This window comes from Podarcis cretensis (genome assembly GCF_951804945.1).
Source record: "Podarcis cretensis genome assembly, chromosome: 7".
Lineage (NCBI taxonomy): Eukaryota > Metazoa > Chordata > Lepidosauria > Squamata > Lacertidae > Podarcis > Podarcis cretensis.
The window spans coordinates 68,727,533-68,745,657 of record NC_137176.1 but is presented as its reverse complement, the minus strand read 5'-3'; the positions used below and the strand labels follow the sequence as shown (position 1 = coordinate 68,745,657).

The 18,125-nt window shown below is 40.9% G+C and overlaps 1 protein-coding gene across 1 annotated transcript in view; it reads right to left on the bottom strand.

Annotated features, from left to right (window-relative positions):
- The window catches only part of PTDSS1 (phosphatidylserine synthase 1), a 37,903-nt gene that overhangs the window by 18,003 nt on the left and 1,775 nt on the right, over positions 1-18,125 (bottom strand). The window contains exons 2-7 of the mRNA XM_079984736.1: positions 12,165-12,256; positions 6,975-7,019; positions 5,483-5,607; positions 3,811-3,969; positions 2,981-3,132; positions 463-604 (exon numbers count right to left, since the gene is read on the bottom strand). Coding sequence (XP_079840862.1) covers positions 463-604; positions 2,981-3,132; positions 3,811-3,969; positions 5,483-5,607; positions 6,975-7,019; positions 12,165-12,256 — 715 coding nt within the window. The remainder of the gene's footprint in view (positions 1-462; positions 605-2,980; positions 3,133-3,810; positions 3,970-5,482; positions 5,608-6,974; positions 7,020-12,164; positions 12,257-18,125) is intronic.

Below are 18,125 nucleotides of genomic sequence, written 5' to 3'. Positions count from 1 at the left end.
AGGGAACTTGTGACCCTCCAAATATTGTTAAGATTCCAGATTCCATAAGCTTAAGCCAGCATGCCAACAGCTAAAATTCGGAAAGTTAAAAAAAATATTTCTGGCTTTGTTCAGTGCCTTTTTATAAACATTGGGTTTTTTTAGTTTTTACTGTTTAGGTTTCGTGCTGGTTTTACTTTATGTGCTACTTTTTTTGTAAGCCGTTTTGAGTTACCTTTCATAAGTAAGCAATTAATAAGTGCAATTAATGATAATGAATTGTGTTAAAATAAAAATTCAAATCCATATTTTCATATGGATTTTTTAAAAAAACAACAACGCATTGCTGCAGAAAGGAGAAGGGATGGATTTGTGAATGAACACAGATGAAACTAACGCAAAAAGGAAACAGCCTGATCCAGTCAACCCAAGCTGAGATTCCCTGGGCTTTGTTTTCAATAGGTTTGCTGTTGTTGTTTTTACCTGCCAGATAATCATGAAAAGGTATACTCCAGCCACTCTTTGAAATGAAGACTTGGGATCAAACCAGCGAACGTAGGTCCAGCTTGCTGGAGTGAACTGTAACACAGCTCTCTTGATTTTACCTGTGGTGGTGTGAATGTCCCTGAAAGCAGAGAAGGACAACAGTAAAAAAAAGAGAAGGAAATCAACATTGAATTGCCATATAACAAATGGTGTAAAATAACACAGCTCTATCATACTGGGGTTTGTAACAAGAAAGGTGCATTTAAGAAGCAGACCTATTGTAATTAAGCAAACAAACGTTTGCAATCAGAAGAAGCAAACTTTTCCACATGCGTGATTTGCTCCTCAAATGCAACAAAGCTGAAAACTGGGGGTTATAGCCTATGTTAGGCATAGAGTAGACCCATTTAAATTAATGGACATGGATAACTTAAGAGTCTGCTTGGAGAATAACTTAGTAGGAAACATCCCTTAATTTCCAATGCTATCAAAATACCAAGCTTTCAAAAAAGCAAAAACAAAACAAAAAAACAAAACAAAAAAACACTTCTTTGAGGAAAAGTGTCTGAAAGATCTGAGAGCCAAGACCTCCCTATTTAATGTTAATAATTTAATTATCATGCTTCTAATTAAGGGCAAATAAGCATAAAACCACAAATTTTACTAACCAGAACCAGCCAAACAATTTTATTTTATTTTGGTATTTACAGTGCTCCTGAAGGTTGGGAGACCCTCTGGGGCAGCAGCCCATGAGGTGAAAGAAAGCGTAAGGCTCTCAGAAGCACCAGATTAAGAAGCTTAGAAACACCCCTCACAGCTTCCTGAGTTGCCCCATATCCCATGGTGTTCAGAGTAAATCTCTCCCTCACAGCTAGAGGTGAACACAAATCAAATTAACAACAAAAAAAGTAATCGTAATGTTGTACTCATTTCAAAATAATAACCGGGAAGTAACACAGAAAGTGACTTCCAATGTTCTGGTAAAACCAAAACATCATCAAATTAATTTAGATTCTTGTGTAATCAACTGTTAGCTGGATAAATGAATCCATGAGTGTGTATCAGGGATGAGGAACCTGTGGCCCTCTGTCTATTGTAGGACTCCAGTTTCCATCAGACTCAGCCAGCTAAGTCCAACAATATCTGGGTCACAGGTAGTGAGGTGCAACTGAAAAAACAGTCCTACTTTTCTTTCACTTTATGCTTTTATTTAACATTTTTGTCATTACTGGCCATGGTGTGTGGCAAACAGTAAGAGGTGTAGCTAATGGGGAACAGGAAACTTAACTGTGCATGAATGGGGTTCTTTGATGCTGGCTTCTAGCAACAAACCCAGTGGATTTAATTACCATATTGGCCTGAATATAAGCCACACTTTTTTTTTCCAAATTCCGACTCTGCAAAGTTAAAGTGCGGCTTATATTCAGAGCTGGGCACCAGCACTGGTAGTGCCAGGAGGCAGGCCGCACCCGCAAATAAGCCTTGAATTTCAAAGGTGCGGCTTATAGTCAGGCCAATACGGTACTGTCAGCAATGATAGTGGGTTTTATTTCCTTTATCTTCAGCCAAAACAGCAGTGCTAAGTATGTAAGGCATGCAGAAAGGTCAGCTTAGATTAAAGGTCCGAATCACATGGCTAAGTGCAAAGCTACAACATTCCTAATCCCCACTCCTAAGGAGTACAGGATCAAAATTTAGAACGGAGGCTCTTTTCTCAGAGAGGTCTACAGAAAGAAAATTGTTTTAGGAATATGCTCTTGGCAAAAGTTTCATAAGGAAAACAAGCGGGTGAAATGGGAGGCCTTTAAAATACAGTTTTCATCTACTGCATTATAAAAAGAAGTATCAGGAAATGGTTTACTGTTCAGAAGTTTGGCCCTCACACTCCAATTCTGAAATATTAACTATATATTATTAAAAACCATGGAAGAGGTTTACTTGGACTTTATCAATAGAGTAAGACAATAGAAGTAAGGTGTATGTTCCATACTTATATGGGTGTCGCTTTGGAGAGTTGAACCATATATTTTGGTTACACGAGTAACAATGCAATCCTACAAATGCTTACTCAGAAGTAACGCCCACTGTGTTCAGTAAGGCTTATTTCCAGGTAAATGTACACAGGATTGCACCATTAGAGGTAAAATCAGAGGCTGATGGAAATCAAATGTGAGCGCAAGGGACCATGAACAATCACAGACTCTCCCCTTGCTTATTAATGGAAATAACATTGTAACCCATTCATAATGTCATGATCCACCAACGTTGCCAAGGAAATGGATTTAAAAATAAATCGCAGCACCGATACCAATTTAGGAATCACCCAAGACAGTGAACATAGAACATAGCATTTCCAACTTAGGGATTCAGAATTCTCAACATAAATATATTTTAGCAGCCTGCAATGGGACAACCTCCACAAATTCACAATCTACCAAACATTACATTTTATTTCAGAGTTTTCATACTGCAGTATCGTTAATATAATGGTTATTTGCTTGTACTTGAGACCTACTTGAAGCTCGCCCAGTGATAGGTCCTCATCTCCAACCAACGACAAACTACCATGCCCAACCAGATGCCACCCCCGTTACATAGCAGGATGTCCAAAATGACTTGATCCCACCAGCATTCAGCAAAATTAGGCAGCAGATGCATGAAGAAAAGCTGCAGAATACAGCAAAAAGATTCTGGGTAAGAAATTCATTCAGACAAAGGTATCTCATTAACATAAGAATGTGACTTTTACATAAGTTACAGGTGCTGAAAATACAGGAAATATTTTTCATACGACAGGTGAATCTGACCAAAGTCTATAAACCTACAGCTTCAGGTGGCTTCTTGGTGAAAAAGCATTATTATGCTTTCCCTTTAAAGTGACAGCCGTGTGTTTCCAAAAACTTACTGAGGAGACATGCATAGGGTTGCACTGTAAAATCAGTGCTGCAAATATTGCCTTTTCACTAGAAGATTTAATATTACAGGAGACACAAATTTTAGGAGGAAGTACTACACTACTGGTTTTAATTTAGGGAACATAACTGAGACAAGCTGCACATACTATATAGTAATACTGAAGTCTATATTCATCCAGTATATTTCCAAGTAATTGAGTAAATAACTTACTTAGATAGACTGACTTAAACATGAAATAAATCTGATTTGGCGATTCTAGACACTTGTGTGCAAGAGGAAAGCTTCACACCTAGCATGTGTGTCAAATTTAAGGAGCAGACAATAAACTTGTGTTATGTTTGCAATGTGGACAAACTGCTAGGAAAGCCACATCAGTCATTCCCCACCCCAAGGATATAAAAAACTCTTCACTGAGAAGACGCAACCTACCTCGGTTAGCTCCCAGGTGATGCTAATAGTCCAGCACAGCCCATAGCTACGGATTAACAAAGCCTTCATTGCCCAGCCCCAGAAATGTCCAAAAGCAAATATGTCAAAATGGCTGAGGATTCGCTCCCAAGTAATAACATGGCAGTTCACAGCATATTCCTGTTGTTGATTTGGAGAAAGAAGAAGGTGTGTGTGAGAGAGAGAAGCAGAAGTTACAAGTCTATTCTGGAAACATTTTCAGAAGAAATAAAACTTCAGACTACAATATCAGAGACTATCAGAGAATGTTATTTACTCGTCTTATGGTCCGCTATAGCTTAGCTTTGTATTATCATTAGTTTATATACCATTTAATGCCAAAATAGGTTTCTATGCAGGCTGCAGTATAAAAACAAACTGCACACACATTAAAACATAAATATCTTTTAATTAAAATACACAACAGAACAAAAGGTAAGTGTATGCTTTTATAATGCTGGATTGTAATAATGAACATGATGATCCTTCGAGAATGGCTAACAATGTAACTCTGCACATGTTTACTCAGAATTAATCCCCATTGAGTTCAACTGGACTTACTCCCAGATAAGTCTAAATAGTATTGCAGCCTAATATTTTTTATTATTCTACTGGTCCTCATCACAGTACGTGACTGAATGAAACACAATAAAAATTCTGTTTTCTACATCATTAGGGATAATTACTGCCAGATATGGAATATTCTATGTTTTAACCAAAAAAGGGGGCAAATTCTGCAACCTAAGTAAATTAAACTAATAAGCATGCATTTACCTGCTCTGCTTTATTTACTCAAGGAGCAATACAGAACACCTATAAATACCCCACTCCTGAAACACTGCCTTTGGTCTGAACAAGTTTTGTTTGCCCTCAGTGACATGGAGTGATAGTCAACTACATTTTATGCAAAGTGAACCCTCTGAAAATAATGAACATGACTAAATTGGGTCAGAGTAGGACTTCGCTCAATACCACCCATAGTCACACAGCCAAATCGAATGGACTGCACATTGATGTCACTGTTCTCAGGAAGAAGGGCTGTTTTTCAAACAAAAAACTGCACTCAAGCTGCAGCCAAGAAGGCCGTGAAGAGACTCACCAATGAATATTCACACCACTGCGCAAAAACGTGGCAGGCAGGTTATGCCATTTCTTTGCGACTCTCTCCCAATTTGGAAAGCGGGGAGAAGTCCTCCTCCCCAAGAGAGATGCATTTTGCAAGGAGAAAGAAATGTCTGTAAGATGCCCCCTCTCATATGCCACATCCCTGCTAAAAAGGCCCCCCAAACTGTAACCTTCCTGTTAGAGAAGATGCTTCAACCTCCCAACCATATCCAGTATCTTTTAGTGGTGCAGCAACAAAACTGCTAGCCCATTTGCAAAGCTAAGCAGAGTCCAGTATGGTTTCAAACTGGATGGGGGACGTGTTGAAATTCTTGCATTGCAGGGGATTGGACTAGATGACATTTGGGTCCCTTCCAACTCTATGATACTAGTATATTATTGCATGATATTTGAACTTTCTTAAAGAGAGGATTGGAGAATTCCTATCCCTTCTCAAAGGGATAATGCATGCTATTCTAACACAGCAATATGGTAGCACTATATCCACTCTGGAACGAATATATTTTCTTGCAACACCATCAATACACACCATGATGTCTGCTTCCCTTGTCGCATATCGGAGATTGGGATCGAGCCAGTACATCACGGATTTCACCTGCTCAAAGTTAAGGAAGAGCAGGAATGCCAGAAACAGAAAATAGAGAACACTCAAACCTGTAGGAAAACCAAAGTCAGATGTACAAAATGTTTGTTTGAAAAGCAATAACTAAAATCACACAAACAAACCATGTTATATCAATGCCAATGGAATAATTTAGATCAATAAAATCAAAACAAAAGAATAATAATGAAGTATTCATAATTAAGCAGCTTCCGGAAGATTCTTGTCATACAATTCCATATGGCTGGAAATCTCCCCTGCCCCTGTGAGGTACATGTGTGAAAATGTGAAATGTTGCATTCACATGTAACAGAAAAAGGAGCAAGACAAATGAGTATTGGACCATGAGGTACAACCCAGATTCTTCATATAACTTATCCACCATAGTTTATTCACAACCCTCCAGAATGTGGCAGTTCTTGATAAGTTGTTACTCCATTCTAACCCCACCGTCATGGTTAAACAGGTCACACTCAAAGAGGAATTTAAGCATCCCGTGGCAGCCAAGAGGTTTATTAATCCATCAGTCATAAAGCAGATGCAACCTTGGGTAGGTTTTTGAAGGGCATCCAAATTATTCATGTTGGAAATTCAGCTGTAATCATAATAGCTACAGCTGCTCCACATGCCAACAGATTATAGTTGTACAGGGTGTCATTTTTGAGAATACCGCTTAGTGCCTTAGGAGGCCGAGTCCCATTTTCCAAAGCAATTCTGGAACACTTGAGAACTGTCTCCAAATCTTTCCATACATTAAATATTAACATGGTTGTGAAATGTTCATTAAGATGCTGAAAGAAGGGAGACTTGCTGTACCTTCCAACCACCCCATTCCTGAGAGCACTAGAAACTGCCATGATAATGATGATTTATTATTTATACCCCCCCCCCCAGGGGAGAAGTGATTGGGTATCAATGAATATTTGCATCTTGCTCTCCCGCCATTGTTCCATTCTCAATTTCCCTTTTCAAAACTCCAGTGTATTTGCATGCAGATACAATTAAGTCGAAACTGAGTTTTCATGACCAAGTGTCCTTTGCAATACCAATTAAATTTGCAGTCACAGGAATTCTGATCAACATCAGAGGGCTTGATCTTAGTGCCATCTCAGGAGATTTGGTGAGTAAGCACTAGAGATGGGAGCCTTCTTCTGTAGTGTTTCTTTGACTCGGGAATGTTTTCCTAATTATTTATTTGTTGAGCTCACTCTTTCGCCAGAAACTGAAATCACTTCTGTTGCAACAGGCATTTAATGCATACCACTTAGTTCTACTCCTGCTGGTTTTAATGTGTAACATGTTTTGTTCTTGCTGCTCTTAGCAGAATGGCAGGAAAAATACCGTATTATTTTCAGGTAATGAATTACTATTTTTTGATGCTCTGGAATAGCATGAAAGCACATCTTTAAAAACAACTTACCAAAAACCATACGCCATATTGCAGGGTGTGGACGAGTGAAAGGCCCTGTAGAAAAAAAAGTTTTTCAATAACAGCAAACTGATGGATCAGAAAGAATTGCAACAGGTCATCTAAACATAATCTGAAAGAAATGCAACCATGCCAACCAAGAATCAATCCTGAGCAAGCTTTATAACAAATCAAGTTTTCTATTTAAAGCCATTAAAGGAACTACTGAGACTAATATCTGGATAAAGACACAGATCCTCAAGAACTTCTTGTTGGCGACACTGTAGAAATTACCATGGTATCCAAAAAACAAGGCTCTCTATGTTGTGAAAACAGTAATAGAAAAGTAAGTGCCCAACTTCATACCCAAAAGCAGATGAGTATCTGCAGGAAGATCAATGCTTGCCAGCAGGAATTCCCAGGTAGTGGGAACATTAGTGCTGGCACATCAGGGAATTGGGATACATTAGCAATTGGGAAAGGCAGAAGTGAATGTGCGGGCCTGAAAATTATGAGTTTACAAGTGAAATGTTTGAGTGTGTGATGGTTCTGTCGAGGAGGAAGGGAGATATTGTGAGGACTGTGTGCGTACAAGCACACACAAATACACACACTGCTTGTCTTTGTGTACTCTATGCGCAGAGATGCATTATATACACCACTACAGAGGCCCTTGTCAAGAAAGCCAGGATTTCCAGAGTTGGGAATGTGGCCAGGGGTTGCCATCCTTTCATTTACCGTACTTTCCATGTTCAGATTTTGCGTCCTTCCCATTCAAGTCGCATCCCCAGCTGTGGCCCACATTTACTTTGACCCATGGAATGAAGTACTGAGCTAGCCCCTGCCTGCCTGCCTGCATTTTCAGCGGGAGCTCCATTTCTTTGTCCAATGTGAGTGTATCTAGGAAACTGTTTTTACATATATTATGGAGGCTGCTTAAGGAACACTGGGGCATATAGCTCCATTATTTTAGGATCCAAGCCAGTAACTCAATGAAGTTCGCAGAGCAGAATGAAAGCTTCCGGTCTTCCAGGTGTAGGGAGCTGCTGGGAGAAGGAAGAATTGCCCCAAACTGGGCAGACCTGTGCATAGTCTGGATAATTCAGACCTCTCTCAGCAGACCCTGTCCCTCATCCCTTGTTGTTCAAGGAGGCTTCCCTTGATTGCAGCTGATTGCAGGGGAGAAAAGGGGACAGGAAAGTTTCCTTCTGTGAACTTCCTTGAGTTAACTTATCTTGGGATCCAAAGCAATTATTTCCAACATCTTGAAACTTGTGGTTAAGGACTTAAGGTTAGATTCCTGGAATCTAACCAGGAATTCATCCCATAGGGAAAGCAACTAAAAGCCATGGGTCACTCAACAAGGAGTCCCCCATCAACAACTTCTTGCTCAAAGCTTGTCCAAGGAGAACCCCTTTTTGCATCTCCAGATGTTTAACAAGCCTTGAAACTAGTTCTCCTTTTGCAACCATACTCATCAGTATGGAGTACTGCCACCTTTTGTTGTTTTGCTGCCTATGGCAGCTATTTTGTGCTGGCACCCATGACACTTGTAACAAGGCTGGAGTACCTGTGCCTCCTTTTTTACCAAAAAAACCCCCACTGCTCGGAACAAATCTAAGTGCAACGACTTTAATCAACCTATCAAATTTTAGGGACTTATTTAGCCAACCAACTAAGATTATTGGAATCTGCTAAGAAATGGAGAGAAGGAACAAGAATGTATGTAGCACAAGATTGTGATACAGTTCAAAGCAGGTTACTAATCTAGGATCCCCATGAAAGCCTGGAGGCCCAATCACAGAATATATGTACTATTTTAATGCTGCAAATCTAAACACAATTACTTAGGAGTTAAGTCCCTGTTAACACAATGAGACTTACTTATGAGTAAATATGCTTGGGATTGTGCTGTAAGACTGACAGTACTTTAGTCCTGAGCCCTCAAATTTTATCTTCTCTGTTTCTGAGGTTTACTTTCAAGTCACTTTGTAAAAAGCTAGTTTTCCTATTCTGCGGTTTGTTCCAAATAGGGTACACAGGAGCTTGAATGAAAATAGTGTGAATTCATGTAGCCAAGCAACTAGGTGACTGGCAAAACTGGAGGAAGGGCACGCTGGGCAGGCCACTTAAAACTTCCAGCAAGCCAGTCATTAGATACCACAAAGGATATCAAGTGCCATGCACACAGGTTGAATTCGGGTGGAAAATCGTTCCTCTCGGCTACACCACTGAAATCAATACCTTTTAGAGACGCTACTGAGATCAAATACAAATCCAGATTATATGGCTCAAAGCAGCTTAACGTGAGGTGTCTGAAGGCACACATCTGCTCAACTTTGCAGTCTTTGCATTAGAGTTATTTATGTCTGCATTTATCAGGTGCCTGGCTTTGTAATTTATAGCTCAGTGCCCTCTGTGTAAAAATGTAGCCCAGTGCAATCCCAATTATTCCTAGAGGGTATCAGACATCGTTTGATAAATCAGCAGTTCAGATGATGGAGTGGATGCTCCTCTGAAACCCCCCAGCAACCGCGCCACACTGGGAAGGTATTCTGGCTGCTGCTAAATGCTTCTCTTGTAACCTGGTTACCAAGGCAGTACTGACAATCAGGGCAAGGGAACTGGGCCAGTCTCAGAGGAGCGGGAACAAGTCCTCTTAGCAGCAGCTCTATCTCCCTGTGCAAGCATTCCCTGATATTCTGCCTCTTGCCAAAAATGCCCAGGACTGAATTCAGCTATAGCTTCGGTCAGAGAGCGCAATCAACTTTACTCACACCAAACAGTTACTATACACAGTTGCTTTTACTGGAAGAAAGCCAGTCACCATCTGCTGCAGATAATGACCACGGCTACTATCTATTCCCATACCAGACACAATGAGATCACTCTAATGTTTCCAGTAAGAGAGGCAGGCGCAAGGTATTGAAAAACTGAATACTGGGTTTCAGTTAAGCAAGATTTATGGGATGTCACTTCCCTTTCCTCTCTCAGCAGTTTACCTAGGTACAAACCACCCTCTTTTAATCGAGTGTTGATAAACAGGGATAACAGTTGCAGTATGGACCTTCTGATGTGAAGCCAGGTCTCAAATTTTAAAATACAATGCTTGTGGGATGAACTGCATAGCAAGTTAGCCTAGTCCCGAGGTGGCTAACCTTTATTTGTCTAGTCCAGAGGTGGCTAACCTCTATTTGGCTTAAAGGTCACATTTACACTTGGAGAACCTTCTGGGGCTGCATACCAGACACAGAGGTGGCCAAAAGGGGGTGTGCCCAACCCCACGCTTTTGCACAGGTGTTCTCTACCCCAGCTCAGCTAATCCAGGTTATCATTCCCTCTCTGCTCTCTGAATGATTGATCCAACAACTAGGGAGGGGTGTTTTACAACCCCATTCCCCATTAGGGTCCTTTGTTGGGAAGAGAGATGTAAACCTCTCTGCCCACCCCAGTGCTGTATCTACTTTATTATTCCCCTCCCTTTTTTGTTTCTGCCACTAAAATAAGTGGCATCTTGAGGGATACATTTACATGGGGGCAAGGGCTGATCAATCACTGTCCAGTAGAAAAAGGAAACTGATAAGAATATCTCAGGCTGCAGTCCTCATGGAATATAGTGGGATTCACTTCTGAGTAAGCATGCATTGAAAAATCAAGCTGTTAGTGTCTCAAGGCTAATAGGAAGCTGCCTTGAGCCTCTTCAGTTTCAACTCAGAAGTTGCCACAGCTCAACAGTATTGTACATGCTTTGCATATAAAATGATCCCAGTTTTAATCCCTGGCATTTCCAGCTAAAGTGCCAATAGGTGCAGAAAGGAACTCTGTTGGAAATCTTGGGAGAAATGCTGCTATTAATTTAGATGGACCATTGACCTGATTCAGCATAAGGAGTTACCCCCCACATTATACAAGAAAATGAAACAACACAATTGTTTTGCTCTGAGCTAAACATATTTATTTTGAGCAGGGCATATGGATTTGCAAAGAGGCTCACATCCAGGTAGGCATGTGTGCAATCACACATTTTATTTGCATTTAACCACCCCATATCAGAGCACCTCCTCGATTATCATGCAATTATGTGTAGCTTTCCCCCCTCTTTCTTTTAAAAATTCATTTTCTTTGCTGAAGAGGTCAAAGAAAGGGCTCACATTGTTTCACACGACTAATCATAAGAACAAAAGATTTAGAAATTTTGAACTCATTTTCTTTAGATGGAACAAAGCTGCTTCAATTTTAAAATGCCCTAATTGGAAATCTTTTAAAGATAGCAATAAAATGCATGCTATTTCTGTTAAATATAGTTCCAAACTGGCTTTTGCTGGGAAGTAGGGGGAAAGTTGTCAATCACCTTCCCCACCCAGAAAGCTGTTTCCTACCACCTCTCCTTCAGGAAAGCAGCACCCACAGCGCAGGAAGGGAGAAAGCAAGAACATCCCTTTTGGGGAAGGGTATCAAGAGGCACTTGCATATTTATAAAATAAAGCATAAAAACATAACTAAAACACATCAACAGAAAACAACAAAAAAGGCTCCATCTCAGCTTTCCCTAAACTGGGGTGGCCCAAATGGGACTCCATCAGCCACAGCCAGTAAATAAATTAGGGCAGTTACCGTGCAAACCATACTGTAGAGACCACAAGGGTCATCTAGTCCAACCCTTCCTGCACTGCAGGAATCTTTTGCCCAATGTGGGGTTCGAACCCACAACCCTGAAATTATGAGGCTCATGCTATACAGCAGGCACCAGGTTGGGAAAGGCTCTTCTATGGGAGAGCTGCCTTTTTTACCCTGAAACTGCATATGCTGTGTCCATCAAGAGAACTCTAGCATGCAAGACTTTATTTATTTACTAACTGCAACTGCATGGTTGCCCAACAACGTATGTTCTACTAGTATCTCACAGAAGTTAGACTCATCTTTCATTCCTTTTCAAGAGTATACTCTGGAGTATATGTTACTGCCTTGTTTTGCAGCTTGGCACCACACAAAATGCTCTTCCAGGGACCATCCCTTATCGAGGTGAAAGTCTAAGAGAGACTGGGACCATTCTCAGAGCAAACAATAGACTATTAAACCAGAGTACCCATAAAACAGTTTGCTCCAAAAGTCCCCAAGCACCTTTGTGTTTACCTTGCTCTCCTATCTGCAAAAGGAGTTGTAGAAAAAAACCAGCACAGAAATACTTGTGGAGTTACTTACCATTCGGAAAGGCTAAAACACTGATGATTAGAAAGAAGAAGATCACACAAAGGATGCCTTTCCAAATATTGTCTTCTGGGGTTGAATCATCCCTAAAAAGAGAAAGTTGGTAATTAAAACAACAACATAGGAGATTCAGGCTGCAATTCTATGCACATTTATCTGCAAGTAAATTCCACTGAACTTGATTTAATCTTTGTATGCTACTTTCCCAACAACTAAATTGAGCTCAAAGTAAAAAGGTAAAGGTACCCCTGCCCGTACGGGCCAGTCGTGTCCGACTTTAGGGTTGCGTGCTCATCTCGCTCAAGAGGCCGGGAGCCAGCGCTGTCTGGAGACACTTCCGGGTCACATGGTCAGCGTGACTAAGCGGCAGCTGGCGAGCCAGCACCAGCGCCGCACACAGAAACGCCATTTGCCTTCCCGCTATAAAGTGGTACCTATTTATCTACTTGTACTTAGGGGTGCTTTCGAATTGCTAGGTGGGCAGGAGCTGGGACTGAACGACGGGAGCTCACCCCGCTGCGGGGATTCGAACCGCCGACCTCGAGATCAGCAAGTCCTAGGCACTGAGGTTTTACTCACAGCGCCACCCACTCAAAGTAGTTCACAGCAATAAAGCATAAAATACAAACATTTTCTAATAGAGTAAGCCCGCAACTTCTGCACATTTAACTTGTGCTCATTCAGCTTTATGAGCTTGGGGGGGGGGGGAATCTTACAAAATTAAAGAGGGTGGGCGTCTAGGGAAAAGGCTTTGGCAATCCCACCCGCCATTGTACACAATGCATTTTGACCATATACCATTTTGGCTCTAGGTGCAGTTCCTCACCCCCACCCCACATATGTTGCAGGCTTAAGCTGGGGGGGGGCACTGTTTCACAGCTATTCCTTTCTTACCTGAAGGATCAGTTCCAGAGTGTAGCATTGGAGAAATGCCCTTTAGCACCCTTGCATTTATATTATGGGGTTCCTTTGGGGCCTATTTTGTCCCCAATGCTATTTAACAGCTATATGAAGCTGCTGGGAGCATTGGGAGATTTAGATCAAAGTGTCACCAGTAAACTGATAACACATTTCTCCATTTCTCTGTAACATCTGAATCAGGACTGACTGGGAAGCCTTTGGATCAGTGTCTGGGTACACAGGAGGGCTGGATGAGGACCAGCAAACTGAATTTAAACCCTGGCGAATCAGAGACCCTGTTGGAAAGAGGTTTCCATGTCTGGCAGAAAGGTTAGTTACCTGTTCTGGACAGGGTTGCACTTCCTTTGAAAACACTCTATGTGGCGCCTGCCTTGGGCTGAACCCACACTGACACTGTGTAAAACCTCTGCTGAGGGAGCTGCGCTAGCTGCTAATATGCTACTAGGTTCAATTCAAGGTTTTGCTTTTAGCATTTGAAGTCCTAAGCAGCTTGGGACCAGGTTACCTAAGGGACTGCCTCGCCCCAGGAGTATTCCTGCCTGGTCACTGTGTTCCTCATATAGGGCACTTCTGAGACTTAAGACATGCCACAGAGGTGCACTCAGTTTGTACTAGAAACTGGGCTCTTAGTATCACAGCTCCAGCCCTCGGGAGTCAATTACCAGCTGAAATTAGACCCAAGTGTCATAATGTTCAGGTGCCTACCAAAAGTTATTTCAGATAAGAAGGCTTTCCCTGGGGTATGACCCAGTCATTTGTGAAATATTAATAGTACATCTGTAGAAATAGCTTTATTGGTTTTTTAGATTTTTTGTGTGTATCATTTTCATCTTGTTGCACTCCGCTTCAATGTTTGTAGGCTATGGGGCAGTTCATAAATTTGTAAAATAAACAACCCCCATAATGTTTTGGACGATTTGCATCATATGTGCCAAAAAGACTGTCTACCATTGAGTTAGGCAAGGGCAATCCAGCACTTGAATTTACATTCTTCCCTAGCTCTTCTCTATAGAAAATTATTGTGGCTCCAAGCAACCCCAGCTTTGCATTAAATCAGTATACAAGATATAAAATTTCTTTTTATAAATAACAAAAATGGGGACTATCTTTATGAGCTCTCACACACTTATTCAGAAAGAACTGCACTCCAAATGCCATCTTCTATGGCAGTGAATTCCAGTGCTTTCTATTTAAATAAAAATAAAAAAACTTTTCTCATCTGTGTTTCACACCTTGAAAGAAGGAAAAATAGAAGACGACTGCTTTCAACCTGTAGATTTATTCTATTTCGATTTTTTCCCCCTTCTGTTGTTATATTTTCCCCACTAGGTTTGGCTTTGCTTTATAGTTGTTCTATGATTTTGCAAACCAGCTCAAGCTGTGATAAAGGAAGAATATAGAGGGTTTCAAAGAAAGCAAAACTATTACTGTTATTAACATTAGCACTTAGTTTCGCCTTGAAAATTCTCACAGAAATGAAGGCCACCAAATGCTTATAATAGTAACCAAGGGATACGGGTTCAGGCATCTCAGCTACATTAAGAGATAGAACAATGACACACATTTAAGCTCTTTGAAGCAACGTGCATTAAGACATAGGCAATATTTTAAAATATTTTTTTAAAAGAGGTCATGACCATGGCTGCATTCATCTTAAGAACACCTCTCTGAATTTCTGCTAACACACTCACTCTGTCACGTCCTTGTTTAGCACCCAATAAGTAAGTAATCTGAGGCGGAAAAGGTGATACAGGGCCAAACTAGCGTTGCACGCAGGTGTTGGTTAACATTCCCCTAATGCTTTGTTTTAAAAGAAAGCAGCCTCAGGACACTCCAACCGGGAAGCAAGAAAGCCAACAGTTAGAGATGATGGGTGTAGCAGTTCAGCAACATATGCTCTAGGGCCACAGAAGCAGAGGAGATGGTGAAACAGGAACTTCAGGCTTACCAAAAAACCTGGACATGAGGCGATTTAGGAAGATGGGGAAATGCATGGAGGAACCCAGTTCAAACTGTTTCAATGCCAAATCATCAGCTTAGATTATCATCTTGATGTACAGTAAAACAACTCGCCCCTGCTCCCCTTCCATAACTGATGATGAATCAAAACAGAGCATAATCTTGATATGTGGTCATACCATCACATCAAGACAGGTGTGGCTGGAAGGGTAGTCTTGTGCTATTACAATGCATAATGTAAATTAGCTTGAAATATCAGCCTAGGCACTCTCAGCCTCCAAAATTAGAGACAAATTAGATGTCAAAATGACCATGCATCTGGTAAGTTAGCAATTTGTCGTCATCGTCTCTGCTCCATATTTGCTTTATGAGGCAAACACAGGAGGGGAAACATCTTTGCTTCTTAGCTCTGTCTTTGGCTAATACCCTTGTGCTTCTGGTTGTTCCTTAATCGTGCAACCTCTCTGCCAGGGATTCTGTGGTGCATGGCACAGGCTTGGAACAATAAACATCAGGGGCAGGGAAATGGTTGGAACAATAAACATCAGGCAAACTTGTTGCAATGGAGCAGAATTGGCCTCTGTAGCACCAAAGCACATGACCAGAACTAGTGGGTGGAAATTGGAGAGAAACAAGATTTCGACAAAATGTCAAAAAACACCCTCACAGTACAAGCAGTTCAACAGCAGAACAGACTTGCTCAAGAGGTAATGGGCCCTGCTTCACAGAAGGTGTTTAAACAGATGCTGGACAGCTGCCCATCTGGGAAGGCAAGATGAATCCAGCATTAAGCAGAGGGCTGGACTACATGGCATCCATGGTCCTTTGCAAATCTAAATCTAAGCTTCTAGGGATGGCCGACTGGCAGATCTGGGCACAGTTTTTAAGAAGTGTCCTACAGGGTATTACCATTGGCCACCCAGTCCAGCACTTTAGCCAGTTGCTTCTAGGCATAGGTAGGAAACTCAGACTTCTTGTGCCACCAGATCCTTGCCCAACTTAATCAAGATATAGCAAAATATTTTCCCAGTTTCATTCATACAGAAAAGAAAAACAGACCAAAATTGGCCACCCCTATTATTAACACTAACAAGTAGTGACAACGAAGCCGTGACAGTCTCTCTGAAGGACATAGGAACCGTATATCCAAACATCAGGAATAAAGTAAAATCCAAGAAATCAAAACACACATTATCACCAGAAAGGTGAAAATCCACTAAGAGAGGATGGTCTGGAAAGTTCGTTTGCATAAAAGGATATCACTAGAATTGCCTTCAACAACATTCTGAAGGAGGTTTGAATTTTTTTCCCCCAGAGAAAAGCAACAGGCATTTAAAGAAATTTCAAAAGGGAAAGGGCAGCAAGGTAGAGGAAGGAATAAGCAAATAAATGAAGTAGTTATGTGAGGGAAGAAACCTGAACCCTTACATCTCCAGCTTGATCACTGAGATCATCTGCAGGAGCATCACTGGTCCCCCAAGTTGGCAAGATTCATCTGACAGCAACAATAACCAAGCCGGCTAATTCCTGTGGAATCCTCTGCCAATAGAGCTTCAGCAGGTGCCTTCTGTTTTAACCTTTAAATGCCTGCTGAGAAGTTTTCTATGTCAGCAAGCTTATGCAGACAATTAAGAAAATATATATTCCTGTAATAGTAAATAGACGGTCTCCAAATTCAAATTTTTGCATGGTTTTATTGCATGAAGATACTGTTGTAAACACTTTGCTATTTTTTATGATATAGCATTATATAAATAGTTTTTATAATTAAATAAATGCAGCTGGTCCCAGCAGGGCCAGTGAAGAGGGGCTCACAGTATCATCTCTTTATATGATACAGCCACATAAAATAGTTGTGGAGTTGACTGAGACACTCTAGAGTTGTATATACACCATACATTTAAAACACATTGTTTCTTCCAAAGAATCCTGGGAACTCTAGTTCATTCCTCAAATTCCCATGACCCTACAGTCCCCAGGATTTGGGGGCGGGGGGGCGGATAATGTGCTTTAAATATGTGTTCACAGCCCGGGACTAGAGGAGCCAATTAGCTGCTGGTCTTAGCCAGACTCATGGAAAGAGTCTCTGTATATCATCTGTACCTATAATGTACCCTGATGATGTATTCATCTTCTTAAACTTATGCTTAATTGAAACAAACTATACCAGCATAACGCAACCATGCACTGAAAGTTGTGTCTATATATCCTCCTGTATTTTTGGGGGTGGAAGCAGTTCAGCTCAACTATTTTCAGAAAGGTGCTATATGAGCAATGCACATCCATTAGGGTTCTTAATTAGCATCTCCCATCTCTCCTGCAAACTGATGCCTACTATTTATAGTCACTTCATCACATTTTAGCATAGTATAGCAGCCCTGAAACTAGTACAAAAGGTGTACACACAGATCACATGCATTCATGGCTTTTTCACTGCATTATGTATAGTATGAAACTATGATTGGTGACAGCGATGCACTGGCACACAAAGCTACATAAAGAGATGGAAAACTCTTATGTGCTATGGTCTACATGCTGCAGTTTGACACTAATTCTAATATGAAAGGCAACTCCATGTAGGAACTTTGTGAAATTGAAAGGGCCCTAAAACCACCTCCAATTTAATAAATGAAGACTTATAATTTATCTAGAAAGCCCGACAGCTCAGTAAGTGACCAATAATTTTGTACAAAGTGTATCACTTGTACTTTGCCCTAGGGAAACAATTCAAAACACCTGCCAGCTAGTGCTGTAAGATACTTAAAAAACAAACAAACCTTTCCCATGAGTAGCTTTATGAATTTGAGAGGGAAGTAATTGCTAGAAGCCTGCTTTGACAAGAACAGGGTGGGGAATGAAAACTTCAGAAGGTTCTCTGTTTACTAAACCTATCCCAGCATATTTGCAAAGTTACATAAAGGAAGCATACATTAAATTACCATGTCCAACAACGTATGAATCTAAATGAACTTCTAGATAGCTGGCCAGTTAGGATTTTTCTCATGCCTAGCTTGGTATTTTGATTCTGCTCCACATATTTCACTCTCAGGCCTTTCTCGCCTAGTCTACTGGAGC